Source organism: Zea mays, chromosome 10, assembly GCF_902167145.1.
Source record: "Zea mays cultivar B73 chromosome 10, Zm-B73-REFERENCE-NAM-5.0, whole genome shotgun sequence".
NCBI classification, from domain to species: Eukaryota; Viridiplantae; Streptophyta; class Magnoliopsida; order Poales; family Poaceae; genus Zea; species Zea mays.
In genome coordinates this window covers 10,475,093-10,490,360 of record NC_050105.1, presented here as the reverse complement: position 1 = coordinate 10,490,360, position 15,268 = coordinate 10,475,093, and the positions used below count along the sequence as shown (strand labels likewise).

General features: G+C 46.7%; 2 protein-coding genes across 3 annotated transcripts; both read right to left on the bottom strand.

The window, feature by feature from the left end:
* Window positions 1-1,397: 1,397 nt before the first annotated feature.
* LOC100285809 (aldehyde dehydrogenase, dimeric NADP-preferring) lies at window positions 1,398-5,414 on the bottom strand. The gene is made up of 10 exons (NM_001158699.2): window positions 4,970-5,414; window positions 4,759-4,827; window positions 3,786-3,882; window positions 3,212-3,418; window positions 2,996-3,111; window positions 2,811-2,915; window positions 2,496-2,668; window positions 2,238-2,328; window positions 1,961-2,110; window positions 1,398-1,864 (listed from the first exon to the last, which is right to left on the bottom strand). The coding sequence occupies exons 1-10, from the start codon at window positions 5,183-5,185 to the stop codon at window positions 1,613-1,615; spliced, it is 1,476 nt and encodes a 491-aa protein (NP_001152171.2). The 5' UTR covers window positions 5,186-5,414; the 3' UTR covers window positions 1,398-1,612.
* Window positions 5,415-6,980: 1,566 nt separating this feature from the next.
* Window positions 6,981-9,759, bottom strand: LOC100193320 (uncharacterized). Of its 2 annotated transcripts, XM_008663186.4 has the most exons (9): window positions 9,442-9,759; window positions 8,966-9,083; window positions 8,636-8,871; window positions 8,285-8,518; window positions 8,074-8,212; window positions 7,791-7,979; window positions 7,633-7,705; window positions 7,431-7,518; window positions 6,981-7,316 (listed from the first exon to the last, which is right to left on the bottom strand). In XM_008663186.4, exons 1-9 carry the CDS (start codon window positions 9,630-9,632, stop codon window positions 7,169-7,171), a joined length of 1,416 nt encoding a protein of 471 aa, XP_008661408.1. In that variant the 5' UTR covers window positions 9,633-9,759; the 3' UTR covers window positions 6,981-7,168. The 2 variants fall into 2 exon arrangements, with proteins under 2 accessions (XP_008661408.1, NP_001152116.2); NM_001158644.2 differs by having other exon boundaries at window positions 7,040-7,518; window positions 9,442-9,756.
* Between the last annotated feature and the right edge of the window lie 5,509 nt (window positions 9,760-15,268).

Below are 15,268 nucleotides of genomic sequence, written 5' to 3'. Positions count from 1 at the left end.
GACAGCAAACTCAGAGAGGAGAGATTTACTCACAACGCCGATGGATGTGGCGCAGTCCGCGATGATGCGCGGCCCCGAGACGACGCGCCCGCACCGACGAGCAATTCTGACCGGAGTTGGTCGAGGCGTCGCCCAATAACGCTACGCGCAGATCCCACAAGTCGTGTCGAAGCTCTAGCACTGCTCTCCGCGACAACACGATGGTGTGGGCAAGGTTTCCTCACGACGGCGCGAGGCCAACCTAATGAAGGAGCGCAACACGGTTTGGGGTTAGGTGGCCGAGGGAGAGGTTCCAGAGCTGGTCTCGGCGAAGAAAGGTCGCGGCCCGGGTTTTATTCCCCCCCTGCGGGGTCAACGCGGTCCGGTTCCAGTGGGCGAGATCCGCCGAGCTCGACCAAGCCGTTACAACCGACAGCGCGGGGAAGACGGACATCTGACAATGCGGGACCGCCTACCAGCGACTGGGTGAGGAGCGTGGGGTTTTGGTTAGTGGCTGGCGACCCAGGCCCACCCCACAGAGGCACACGTGCGCGCGGCTTCATCGCCAGGTCCACGGGACCCACCTGCCAGAGCAACACGTACACAAAGAAACGGCAAAGCGGCGCTGACAGCCAGACCCACGCGTCGGTGTCCTCGTGTGTGAAGAGTGGCGCGGCGTGGATGAAGTGGGCCGCGGAGAGGGAGATTGGTAGATGGGCCGAGATGCGAGAGTGAGCCCAGTTGGGGTTCTTTTCTTTTTTTCCTTTTAATTTTTATTTTCTGTTTTTCTTTTTCATAAATATTTTGAATTCAAATTTGAATTTGAATCTGCTTATGAGCTCCACCCTTGAGTCAGGTGTCACATTAAATCTCTAGTATAGAAATAATATTTTATTTATTTATTTTATATTATTTTTACTCACATAAAATTTTCTTCCTTTCCTTTTCTAGGATTTCTTTTAGATGTCAAATTCTACTTTGGACTTTAATCCATTTCTTGTAGCATCATTTTTATATTGCCACAAAATGCACACAAAATAAAATTCAGCATGATGCACATGTTATTTATGTGTTCCTTGTTCTAATTATCCACTTTCAACTAGGGTTGATCACATGTAATGTTACATGTATAGTAGAGGCCACAAACTAATGAGATTATCTCTATTCTCTATATTACACTTTTAAGTATTACATAAACCTCATTGGTCTTCATCACATGTGTGATATGGTTCTCGTATATGTTGCGACCCAATCAATCTAGCTTAGGTGCGTGATCCAATACGATGTTAACAAGATTATTACGTTTACTTTTATCATGTCATTGGTCGTCACAGAGAAATAACACGTTGCTGGCATGAGTCCCCACTTGCGTTGGTTGATGTAGCGTGTGATGCTTTTGAAATGCTATGAGCCCGGTTGCTTAAAACTCGTGATGTGATCTTAATTTAGTATACTCTGTACGAAATGAACATCACTTTTTTCTTTTATTAATAGTTGCTATACACGCACGCGCACACGCAAAGGGTCAATACATTTTTCGCCCTCACAACAACCTTAATAAAAGCACAGCAATGTGTATGCGGTGAATATTTATGCTTATTATTAATAATAAGCATGAAGGGGGGTCAGTCAGTCAGTCAGCTGATGCCCCTCCTGTACACCCCGCAGCCGCCTGAACCGTGGCAAGCGGGCTGCCATTGAGCACGCCCCTGAGGATGGCGAGCTTCGCCGGCGTGTACGGCGGGTACCTGGCCCTGGCCTCGCCGAGGAAGCTGCGGTCCAGGACGGCCTTCCTGTGGGAGAAGGCGTCGAAGCTGAAGGCGCCGTGGTAGGCGCCCATGCCGCTCTCCCCGACTCCTCCGAACGGCAGGTTCGGGTTTGTCAGCTGCACACAGTTCAGAAAGCAAAGCAGTCAGCCATGCATCAGCTATGGTAGCAGACTCAGCAAGACAAATGTCAGCAGCCATGCGTATATATATACGTGGATGCCGGTGTCGTTGAACATGATCCCTCCCGCCGAGACGGTCCTCTCGAACTGCTGCTTGAGCTGCCCGTCGTTGCTGAAGAGGTAAGCTGCCAGCGGCTTGGGCATGGAGTTGATCACAGCGAAGCTCTCGCCGATCTTGTCCACCTACTACCAACCAAGAGTGCAGATTTTTCATGGAGCGGAGCACAGGCGCAGCGCAGCCAGATAAAGAGAGAGAGATCCTTTGCTGATCCAACAGCATGCCATTTTTTCTCTCTCCGTTTTTCCGTACCGTGATTATGGGAAGCAGCGGCCCGAAGATCTCCTCCTTCATCATCGCGGAGTCGAGCGGGACGTCCAGCAGCAGCGTCGGGGCGATCCTTCTGCGCAGCACGGCGAAGAAATGCTTTTTTTTTATGATGATGATGTTGAAAGGCATGGCGATCGAAGAAATGTTTTTTTTTAGGATGTTGAAAGGCATGGCGATCGAAGAAATTAATGTTACGGGGGGAAACAACGCATGGTTGCTTGCTGTAAAAGATGCACTCACAGCCGCCGCTCGTCGATCTGGCCGCCGAACGCGACATTGCCGGAGACCGAGTAGTCGTCCATGAGCGCCATGAGCCTGTTGAAGTGGTTGGAGTTGACGACGCGCGACAGGTCCGGCGACCGCAGCGGCTCCTCCCCGTAGAACTCGAACAGCACTCGCTTCAGGGACTCCAGCTGCCAGGGTCGCCACGCCAGGAGTTGAGCAGGAACAGAGCCCAGAGACGTTGTTATTAGCAGGTAGCCATGCATGGATGGATGGACTGGACCAGGCGTGAGTAGGAACTAGGAAGAAGTAGGACTGGAACTGGATCACTACCAGCTTTGGCGCGAACGATTTGGTAGTGACGACGTAGTCCGGCGAGACGCAGGCTTGGCCGCTGTTGCAGCCCCACTTGCCGGCGGCGATCCTCTTGGCAGCGACCTTCATTGAGCATTATGACGAATCCATCATAATCAGAGAGAGATATAGAGAGAGAGACGGGCGGCCGGGGTGCTCTTTACGTGGAGGTTGACGTCGGAGTCGACGACGACAGGGCATTTGCCACCGAGCTCCAAGACCACGGGCGTCAGGTGCTTGGCAGCGTAGGACATGACGATGCGTCCTACTCTGCTGTTACCTGCACACGCGCGCAGCACAGTACCATATATATATCTGCCGATCAGTATTGCGCCATGGAAATGGAATGGAAGGAGATGCTCGCATGCATACGTGACGACCTGTGTAGAAGATCTTGTCCCACTGGAGCTCCAGCAGCGCGGTGGTCTCCGCGATGCCGCCCTGCACGACCCTGACGCACGAGGGGTCCACGTAGCGCGGCAGCAGGTCGGCCAGCAGCAGCGACGTGGCCGGCGCCACCTCCGACGGCTTCAGCGCCACGGCGTTGCCCGCCGCGAATGCCCCCACGACCGGGTCGATGGCCAGCACTGCTCCACGTACGCATGCATTCGTTACTTACAGTCACACACATGATTAACTACGGTCAGAGCAACCTACTGGCAGGCAGGCCATGATTTTGTGGGCTACTGTGCGTGTCATGGGCTGGGCTTGCCGAAGCCGAACGCGTGCGTGAGCTGACGACGCGTTGGCATCTGATTCCTCAGCTCTACTGATCTACTACTAGAAACCCATTAAACACGTCACTAGACAATCCATTAATAATGGTCTTTTCTAGTGGCTTTCAGTCAGAGGCTTCATGCGCGCATTAACTCAAACGACTGGAATGGGGACTAAATAAAAGCATGATGCATGATAGGTGACGGGGGTAATAATGCTGGTTAATTACGAACGTACAGAAGGGGTAGTTCCAGGCGGAGATGACGAGCACGACGCCGAGAGGCTCCGCCGCGACGCTGGCCGCCGACGGGAAGGTCAGCAGCCCGCCGGGGACCTGCAAAGGAAAACAAAAACAGAAACGAAAACAAAAACAAAAAACCGGCCAGAAGCAGCAGTCAATGCGCATTGATTCCGCCAGCAGCGCACGCGAGTCAGTTCGGGGGAGCTAGGATGATTTTTGGCATGAAAAGCTAGCTGATGACGAGGCTATGCTAGAACAGGATGCTTGATCGAATTCATTCATGGCTGCAAGACTAGGAACTAGGAGTCTAGGACCAGGACCAGGACCAGGACCAGGGCCAGCTTGGTACTGTGATGATGAGTGTCCTTGTACAGATCCGTCTTGAAGCTAAGTGCACTTGCATTTATTAATTATGATGAATTGTTTGTTGTCAACGTGCGCGTATAATAAATGTGTATTACCTCTATTTTCGAATATTCGTCGTCCGCTAGTTCATTTACGATAAATAAAAAAGATCGGAGAAAGTATGTTCCAACTTCCAATAGAAACTAATGACCACCAAATTAAACGCTACTTCTCGAATCTTACGCACTTCATCCCAAAATAGTTAATGTTTTAGTTTTAAACACAGAATTTGGGAGAAACAAAAAAAAATATGATGCAAAGAGAGAGATGTATTACGAAGTGAGAATGATAACCATTTTAAAACAAAATGGAGTGTATAGCATTTGTGAGTTGTGACATACTAAGTGATTAACTAGGGTCCATCCATCAAAGCAACATATATAGAGTTCTCAATTACAAACATTCCCTATTTAAAGATTCATTTTAAACCAATATTGACTGTTCTAATCGTATTGAGAGTATTCGTATTTGTTAATGTGGCCGATCGGAGGTCTGTTGTTGGTTAAAGTTCCATGGATACAATGCTGGCCACGTACGAAAATATAACAGAGGATACCACAATACCTTTCGGGGCTTCATCCATTTCTTGAGATTCTTGAGAGCAAATTTGCACGAAGAAATGACCAACGATATCTAGACGCAAATTTGCAATTAAAGTGTCATCATAAACAGCTTAATTATTATTTTTCAGTCCATACTAATGTAACTGCATATGTACTAGCACAAACAAACAGAACACACTAATAATTAATATATCACGATATCATAAGCGTACCTCGTGTACGTAGCACTCGGTAAGGGGTTTCGCGAGGTCCGCGTGCAGGGCGGCGCAGATGTCGTCCTCCCTCTCGGTGGCCATGCGCAGAAGGCCGCGCAGCTGCGCCTCCCGCCACGCCGCCGGCCGCGTCCTCCCCGACGCGAAGCTCCTCCGCAGCCGCTCCCTCTCCTCCACCGCCGTCGCCGCCGCCGCCGCCGCCGCCTCCGCGTCCATGCCGAGCGACGCCCGCCGCGCCGCTAGCTAGCTCGCTCCGTCGTCCCCTCCCTCGATCGTTTCTTGTTTTCCCTTCTCACTTCGCAGCGGCGCGGGCGGAGGGTTGTTCCACTTCCACCATGAGACAAGGGGGAGGCGGTTAGGGGAGCGCGGAGGCGACGGGAGTTGCCGTACGCGCAACCTCCCAATAAGTTACGTACGCGCTCGTCTACACTGCACACACATGTGTTGTAGAGGGGGGCGAGGGTATATGCGACGATATATATCCGCGCACGGTACTTTTGGTCTGGGCTAAGATGGGGCCTGGTTCCCGGTTTTACTTGTTTTGTAGGCCCATGTTGGATGAATGTGCATTCGAAGATTTATATTTTATCCCGTTATTTCTGCCGACAACAAAGCATGAGTCCAGCTTTGCAACGAAGGAAAAATGAAGGCGTTTTGAAGGATTGAAATCCTATAGAAAACTTTCTTATATAACTCAATCCTATATAAAACTTTAGTATATGGCTCTTTGAAACAAATGATTGAGTTCTTATAATTCCTATATAATTCCTATGAAATGGTTTGTTGTAGCGAGATTTTAAATGATTTTTTCTAGTATGAGATCTAACCTCTTGAAAAATATCTTGTCTATCTCTCTCATGTTCATGTGTTCTTCCTATTGCATCCAAACGCTCTATTAAAAGTTTTAATGTATTTTAACTTTTTTTGTATGATTACAAGTGTCATGCAATTTTATTCTTACTTTTTCCTATTCTTACGTTTTAATCAATCCTACGTCTCAAAAAAGGTCTGAAACGAGTGATTATGTATTTCAGAGCCGTGTTATTTTTTTCTTGCGAATATAAGGTATGTTACGCTATCTCATTTAGTCATCTCAAATTTCAAACTCCACACTATATATGACTAATGTACATATCAGTCTACTATACAAAATACATGACCATATGTACGATCTGCTAGCCACCACCTTAATTAATACTCGTTTATCGCCCACTAGTTCATTTTGGAACTAAATCACGATAAATAACAATAAAAAAGAACGGATAGAGTAGTATATATATATATGATTAGTTGGTGTATAATGTATATTAATTTTAACCAGCGATTAGTCGAATCGTACGCGTAGGTTTTTTGTTCACGGGTTGTTTAGTCAAATCCGAAACTAAACGTCGTTCAAGAGATCCTGTTCAATATAGGTGACTGATCAAGTTTTTAGTGAGAGCACGATGCGACTGTTTGATTGACACTAGCTTGTTCACGAGATCGACATTTCGCGGGAATCTGTTCGTCTTCCTTCTGGTGGGCGACACTACTGTTTGTCTTCCTCGTCTTCTTGAGTGGTTGTTGTTCCTACCATACGACTTGTTTTCAGCGACCGTTCGCGGGACTGCACTGCGAACATCATCCTGCATCAAATTTCGATCGACTACATCGAACATACATACGAGATGTCTCGTATAAATGAAGTCACTAGTGCCTTAAACATTGATCACTCCGCAGGGTACTCACTGTTTTCTTATTTTTTGTGCATGTTATTTTATTGTTTACTGCTACAGTGATCACTGTTTTCTTATTTTTGTGCATGTTATTTTATTGTTTACTGCTACAGTGATTAGTTATGCACACATCTGTCATCACGTTTATCACGCGTGCTATATTTCTAGATTAAATTGAATCTGAAAATGTCTAAATTCCTGACGTTATCCACACAACGACCCTGAAGAACAAGACAATCTGCTGCCTGCGTATCACACTCACACATAGTCGCGAGACACCTGGAACCGAGTATATATCACATCAACAGAAAGAAAACCAAGTAAAGAATGTACACAGAAAAGGTCCGAAAAGATTGTACTCGTAACAGGGTGATCATCGTTATATTTCATATGAACATTATGATGTTTACATGGGCTAGTTTCTCTCCTTTCCTAAAGAACACACACCAGCCTCCGTGACCATCCTTCTGCTGTTTCTGTCATTCTAGCGGCCTCCCCCTTGGGCCTTGGCAAATCGCTCTTTGTTTGAACGGTAATAGGCTGGGCAATCTTCGTTGGGAAGACCAATGATCCCCGGGAGGAATTGAGGCCAACAGTAACCTTCCTCAAACCCATGAACCGTATTTATGTCGCTGTTCGGAGAAATAGAAATTGGAATTAAGTGGGGTTGGGGGTGTATGTACACACTGTACAGGGGATGTGTGTGAAATGATCACAGAAGGGCGGAGGAGGAGGAGGATCCGAACTTGGGGGCTCTGTCACAGGGTGCACGAATCCATCCAATTTTCCCTTTCTCATTGTCATATATCACCATGTGATCCTGCATCGTAATGTCTGCAAGAGAGAGAGAGAAAAATTAAAAGAAATGGCATCAACTGGTGTGCGAGTCATGAACAATCTTCTTATAAAATAAAATGGGGTTAATTGGTTTTGTCTGAACTTTCCTACCTCCAATAATGCTCAGGTCCTTGAGACCGATTTCGGATCCGTTGAGGATGCCCAGACAGGCATTCCCGTTTTCCTGGCACAAACAGAGGAACCAGGTTTTAGCCACCAACAGCTTACCGCCGCTGATAAAATAATCCGTCGGGATATGCAATGTTTACTGTGACAATGAGGTAGTTCTCAGGAGGGATCTCCATGAGCGTCTTCTTGCCACTGGCGAAGTTGAGCACCAAAGACTTGAACTCCTTCCTCACATCAAGCACAGACTTGAATGGTTCCTGCCCTTTCCAGCAGAGAGGCAGCGAAGTGTCGGGTTCCTCTTCCAGCGTCCTGCTCAGGCCATCCTTAAGCTGCAAGAAACAAAAACCTCATCCATTACCCGGTTACCCCCCATGTTTACTCACGATTCATTTGCGTTACAGGAGAAGAAGGTTTTAAACCTACAGCGGTGACAAGTGCTTGGTATGGCTTTGCAGCGAAGTAGGTGAACGAGCTTCCACTGTCGAAGACCACTTTCGCCAGTCTCACGCCCAGTGACCGGTCGCCGAAGTACAGGCTTGCAGAGCCAGGGGAGTAGTAGTTCCTGGAAACGCAAGGCAAGCTCATGTCAGTCAGAAGCATCCTTTGCGAGTGATGGAGATGCATGCATGCTCACCGGAACGCGCTGCGAGCCATGGGAGTCCATGTCGCGCGTTGGTAAGGCACGAGATCGTCACCGAAGAAGAGGAACCCGCCGCCCCTCAGGCTGAGGCAGTGGCCGACCACGTTCTTGGTGACGCCACGCTGTTTGAGCTGCGAGAGCAAGCTGACTGAGCCGGTCCCGAGCCCCAGCACGCCGTCGGTAGGCGAACTCAGGTCGCCGCTGCGGACCTGCTGGTCGTAACCACACCTGCACAAAAACAAAAAAACAAAAACAAAAACAGTTGAAGAATCTAATAGCTAGCTTTGCAAATGCTGTAGAGAGCTTATTAACCGCACAGCACAGGGTAAGTAGTAGTGTACCGACCCGAAGGCGACGCTGGGGCGAGCGACAGAGCCGTTGGTGAGGCGGAGCGCGAAGCTGTCGTTGATGAGCACGCCGGTGGACGACCCCTGGTCTGCGTACTTGATCACGTAGTCGCATTGCTCGTGCGGCGAGTCGCATCTGTGCTTCCCGGTCAGCCCGTTGTGCAGGGAAGCGCACAGCCGGTGCACGCATGGCACCAGCTTGCTCTTTGTTGGCCGGTACAGCGGGTGCGGCACCTGCGCACCGACAACAAGAAGAAGCGATGGGAGGACAGCTAGAAGCAATGGAACGCATGGGCCGGCATGGCGAAAGAAGGCGGGGCGGGGGTACCTCGTTGCAGCTCCTGCAGGGCGCGTCGCACTGCAGCCAGGTGAGGTCGCTGCCGGAGTCCACGTCCAGGAAGTATGGCTTGGGTGGGTTGCCGATGTTCATAGCCACGTAGTACAACCTGTAAAAGAAACCGTGATTTTTTTTTTGGGTCACCCTCTCTCTCTCTCTCTCTCTCTCTCTCTCTCTCTCTGTCTCTCTCAACAAGTTGATAAAAAAACCATCCTCTATCTCATCTCACTCTCCAAAAGAAGGTGAGATGACCCCATCATCACATCACTGCTAGTAGTAAACAATTCTTCTGATGAATAAAAACGGCAGTGCGCGCGGAAACCCACGGGAGCCCCCCGAGTGGAACCAAGAGTGGCAATCAGTTGATTGGTTCGCGGAGGCTGTTGGAGTCAGCGAAGGGGGGAATGGGATGGGGCGCAAACAGATAACAGATTGGGCGGGCACGGAGAGCGGAGGAGGGGACGCACCCGTGCGGGTAGACGTCGCCGTAGAGCGGGAAGACGGCGGAGGACGGCTCCGTCTCCGCCCCGGCGGCGATGGAGCTGGACGCCCCGCCCCTCGCCGGCTTGTCCCCGCGCGCCGGCGCCGGCGCCAGCGCCAGCGCCAGGACCAGCGCGAGCAGAGCCACGAGCACGAGGCCCGCGGGCGGTGGTGCCATGTGGGGGCTTGGCTAGCGGGGACTCTGGGAGCCGAGGGGTGGAGGCAGACGCGGATGGGCTCCTTCCTGTCTGTTTCTCCCAGTCTCCCTTCCTCCTTTCTCTGAATTTATTTTTCTTGGTGGTGTGGGCCTATGGGTGGGGAGGCGGGTTTTATATAGTGGGCGGGTCGCGGGGGGCGAAGATGGGACTGCGAGTAGTGCTGACGTGTTGTTCGTCCTCCTGGAAGGGAAAACCAAAAAAAAAGGCTCTCTGTTTCTTGGTGGTGTCGCGGCAGCAAGGAACAAAAAGATGCAATGCAAGTGCAAGGAAATGCTATCCCCTTTTCAGAGACCTTTCTGATGCGATGCGGTCTTTTGCATCTTCGTTCAATCTCCTAGGCGAAGGGCTACCTCTGCATGGAAAGAAAGAAAGGAAGGTATTGCCTAGCGGCTCTGCTCTGCTCCAGTGCTCTGGCATCATTGTTTGAGTGTGTCCGTGGTGCACATGAGTTTTTATTTTTTAACTTTACTGAGCAAACCATCGCTTGACCTTTATATAAATATTCTTCCTATATCTCGTGTGGTCGTGCAGTGTAGCGGATTATAACGACGATAAATAGATAATGCAGTGAATGGCTTTATGCTTGGCCTATACTCCCAACTGTAGGACCGATGAGGGCATGTTCGTTTCTATCTCAATTCATATGAATTAAGTGAGTTTCAATTCCTAGTAAGTTAAAATTTCTCCTAATTCATATCAATTTCCTTCAATACATATGGATTGAAAATAACCGAACAAGCCCCGAGAGAGATTTGATGTGGTATTTTTTTAAATGACTGTGAACCGTCCATCTAGATGATAAATCACATATTATCTCCTACCCCAAGGAGAAGTTAAAACTGACTAAAACCTATCCTTTCCTGTTTATACCCCTAGTCCCTCCCCGCTCGCACTCATATCCCATCCTGAGCACTACTACACGTATCACTCCAATAACAGACTCAGGTACGATTATAGTCATCTGATAACTCGTAATTTATTAGTTCAGAACAAGAGACCACAACCGTAGGTTAATGTTGGTTATACTCCAGTCATACGAATGGATCATACGTAAAGCACACTTTCCATCCCACCCCTGTCCTTTTCCTCGTCTCGCCCCGCGCTCGGAAAAAAAATGTGTACATCTCGAATGCAAACGTCTTCTTCTGCAGTTCCTCACATCCACCACTTGCAGGCTCACAAAAACATATCGAAATTTATAACTTTACTTTTTAGTAATTTGTTTTTTTATATAAACCATCAAGTAATGGGCTGTAAAAAAGTTTTTTTTGAGGTGAGTAAAATTTAGTCATTTTTTTAGTCAATTTGACTTAGCTCGTGGGATCCAAACATGTTCAGAATAAATTTTATTTAACATAACTGTCATCCTTCATCAAATAGCTCACAAAAAAAAATCAGTTAACCAAATTTTTTTGGCTAAATCGGTTTAGTTCGGTACCTGTTTCGGTGATTTTGCCCACACCCCTGTGACAGCACAAAATCTAAATTTAAAACTCATTAGCATCCAACGTAAACCACTTTGGCATACCATGATTCCAGATGCAAACCAAAGATGAAGATCGGGGAATTCATGCGGATTCATTTTTGACATCTGTTATGATCGGCTTGGTCTACTAGAAGTAATCAGTTTAGTTGATAAGTCTTAGCAGTTTATCTCATAATATTATGCATTAGTTGGTAAGTCTTTTATCTCCTAGTATTGTAAAGTAGTCGGTTGACCTTCAGCCTATATAATTAGGACTTTGTAATCAAGAAAGGCAAGCGATAGTATATATCTTCTGTCAGCTTCCTCACGGGAGCTAGAATCCACATCCCTTTGTGCCGTTTCATGTGACTAAGGCGCCCAAGAGGCAACCATCACCTCTAGGTCGTAGCGTGTCCTCCCCTCACCTATACTCCCTTTGGCAGATCCCTGGTAAGACTATAAACCCTACCAATTTGGTATCAGAGGCCTACGATCCTCCGGCCACCATGAGCTCCTCTCCACCAACACAACCCGCCACCCTGTCGTCCACCTCCTAGCCGCACACGCTGCCGCTTGCATCCACCACCACGATGCACACCTCCATCGTGCTCGTCAATTCCACCGCCGGTATCTCTACCAATCTTCCCACAATGACAAACGAGCACCTGACGGCGTATCTTCTCCACTTCTCCAACAGTCTGGGAGCCATACAAGCCCAGATGATAGCGATGCAGTCTGACGTAGCCACAATGAAGGTCGTCATGCTGGGCTCCTACCCACCGTCGTCCCTGCCTTCACCATCCGAGGCCGTAGCGGCTCTGTCGTCATTGTCGCAGCCGGCCCTAACAACCACCCCGACATCCTCCTAGCCGCCGAGCGCATAGATCCACCACCTGCACTTTCCATGATCGCCATCTCAAATTCCGGCATGGGCATTGGGATCCGATCCGCCGCCGATCTACTTGTCAACAACGCCGATCAACATGGCAATATCGCAGTCGCCGCCTACTACTACTGCCCTAGGGCCTTGTGCTGGCGCCATGGTGGGGCCGCCGCCCCGCGCTCCACTCCCAGGTTCTATCATAGGAGGATTTTGCTGAATATTTCCCATCACCAGAGAACTTACAAACGTGAGATCCCAAAGTGAGAGATATTCAGTAAAGAACAGAAGATAGGCCTAACCTGGGTATGAGTTTTTACCCCATCAAGTTTGTAGTGAAAGATGGCTTTACCAGTAAGTTATAGGTTTTGTTTTCAAACATATATAATATTATGGATGGCAGAACAATTGTTTTCCGTCAAACTGGAAAACTACCAAAAATTAGCATGATCAGCCAAGAAATAAGCTCCAGTTATGGTAAATGCCAAATCTGACAAGTGTGATTTTGTTTTTTTCTCGGTGGTTTTTTCATGCTTAAAACCTCCTCTCTTCTCAGTGTTTGGTCATTTTTTTATAAAAACACAAACATCACATGATGTGACATATCAAAATACAAGGAAAAGACATCATGTTAAGGATGAATGGTTGAGATTCTTTATTTTTTTTAATACTAAAGAACAAAAGGTTCCTCCAGAGCTACAACTGCCATAGTTGAGAATCAGGGTTTCTTTTTTTACTTGTGAAGTCATATATATAAACATGCAAAACACTGACACGGTACTCGGACAACAATTGCAAAAACTATATCACGAAAATAAGATTGTCAGACACCAAAATAGCTAAATTGCAGAATCCGCAACCATTTTATTGCAACAGGCCTGATGATTTATGATGGTGGCAGATAACCTCTGAAATTCATGCTCCTCCTGGTCTACAAAAAGCTTGGACTTTGTTGCTGCTGCTGACAAGCCACATATTGCAGCATTTTTCACAGTTTCAGAAGAAATGGATGTTGAGGGTCCTGGTTCACAACAAGACTAATTTGTATTTTACAAGAACCTCTTGCACAGTAATATTGAAACAAAGGGAGGGGGAACAAAGCACTTACCATAGTTCAGTTGAGTAGCATGACCCATAGCATCGATGCCTTCTGCATGCATCCTTAACAGAATGGAAAACACCATGTTAACAAATAGCTCTAGAAATGTGAGTGAGACCCCTATAAACCAAAACAAATCAGGTACCACTAAATACAAAAAAAATGAGTTACTGTATCCCAGTTATAATTTTATAAAACTAACATGGCATACCAAAATCAGCAAATGTTCATTAATTAGAGCAACTCCAATAGTTATGTAAATTTTAGCTCTCTAAATCACAGATTTAAGAAGTTGCTAAATGGTTTTTGGAGTAAAAAAATGTGAGTTCTCCAATAGTTCTCTAAATATAGGTTGTAATTTTGTTTTGTATTTATCCACATAAAAAATAAGTCACAAAAACTATATAATGCAGTCAACATTTTTGTTTAGGGAGTTGTTAAATGGTTGTCAAATGTAGAGAGAAAATGAGGTTAGATGACAAGTTGATAAATTTAGAAAGTTCATTTAGAGAACTGTTGGAGAATAGTTTTTATGTTAACTACCTAAATTATTGATTTAGAAAGTATTTTAGAGAACCACTGGAGTTGCTCTTAAGTCACTGGGCACGGGGCGTCCCTTTTGCAAAAGTAGGTCACCTGGAATCATCCCATGTCAAAATTGATAATGTTGCACTTGCACACGATGCTGCAACTCTTGGTCCTACTTCAGCAGCCAAAAATGCAACCTGCGAGAATAGTAAGACCAGAGATATAAATATATCTTTTCACATATTAACCTTTGACGTATATTATAATGACACAAAGAATTGCATGGTACGCAACTACAACCGGCAGCTTCGGAGGGTCTACTAACAGAACCCGTAACCTATTTGTCCCTTTTGTTCACCTTAATATAATGCTTCCAAGTCCTGCCCAATAGCCCCTATTTCAGAGTTAGTATCTTCACACTAAAATATGGTTATGCACTATATATCTCTACTACTTATTAAGACAACAAAGCATAAATTGTCATTCCTTGTTTTATCGTTATGATTCTCTGTTCTCCTTTTCCCATTTCCATTCCTCATCTCCTCCCTCGTGCCCGCTACCATTTCCATTCCCTCCATTTCCCATTTCCCGTCCCCTCCCTCCCTCGCACCGCGCTTGGTCCCATGACCCCACCTCCCTTGCTGCAACAAAAAAAAATGCGGACACAAGGGCTCCAACCAGGGATTTAAATCATGCTCGGGATTTGGCGAAACCCGTCATTTTTTTTGTTCCTGCTGTTTGGCGAAATCGAAATTCGACGGGATTTTTCGAAATTTCAGTTTGAATTTCAAAAAAAAATAAAAAATGGTAAAACTGATTTTCGGTGCTTTTCGACCGAATTTCGGTGTTTTTTAGCTGAAAAAGATCGTTTGACCGTATAAAAATCATGTCCAATTTTTCCACATGAGAAATGTTTTTTCGGTAAACTACGAATTTCGCTGAAAAACACAAAAAAAACGTTTTACATTTAGAATTCCATCTTGAGCGGATTTGGACGAATTTCAGCGAAATTTGCTCCAAATTTCGTTTTCGGTATATTGTGAGATTTACATTTTCGTTGAAATGGTTAACTCTGTCTCCAACCCACGCAGCAACTGGTGTGCGTCCGAAACCAGTACACTACATGCACCTTTGAGTTATATCAGCATATTTTTTCTTCTTCACTCTCTCACAGTCTCATGCCCCCACGCCCAGCCCCGCGCCTCTCCCTGCCAACAGGGCCCACCGCGCGTGCAGTCCGGCGACTCCACATATTCTTTTTACAGTTTCCTTTTTACAAACTACATTTTGGTCTATCTTTCATTAGTGCGGGAAGCATAGGGAGAAGCTACAGAGGGTACTTCTAGCAATTCCAGATATTCCCCGTGACCAAACATGTCCTAGCAAATCAGTTCTCGGTAGCTCCCTCCGGGGTTTTTTTTTTTTTTTGCAACACCCATCTAGCTTCACTCACTCAACAGCCAACAACTTTAGAACTTATAGCCATTGTTTTTTTCTTACATCTTAGGCATTTATTTCGCGCGTCCGTATGAGAACAAGTACTCCACGGTGTTGTCAGCATCGACCGCTTGTTCTGATTTTGTGTAGTTAAGTTTACTCCAGTAATTCTTATTTATTTTAATAT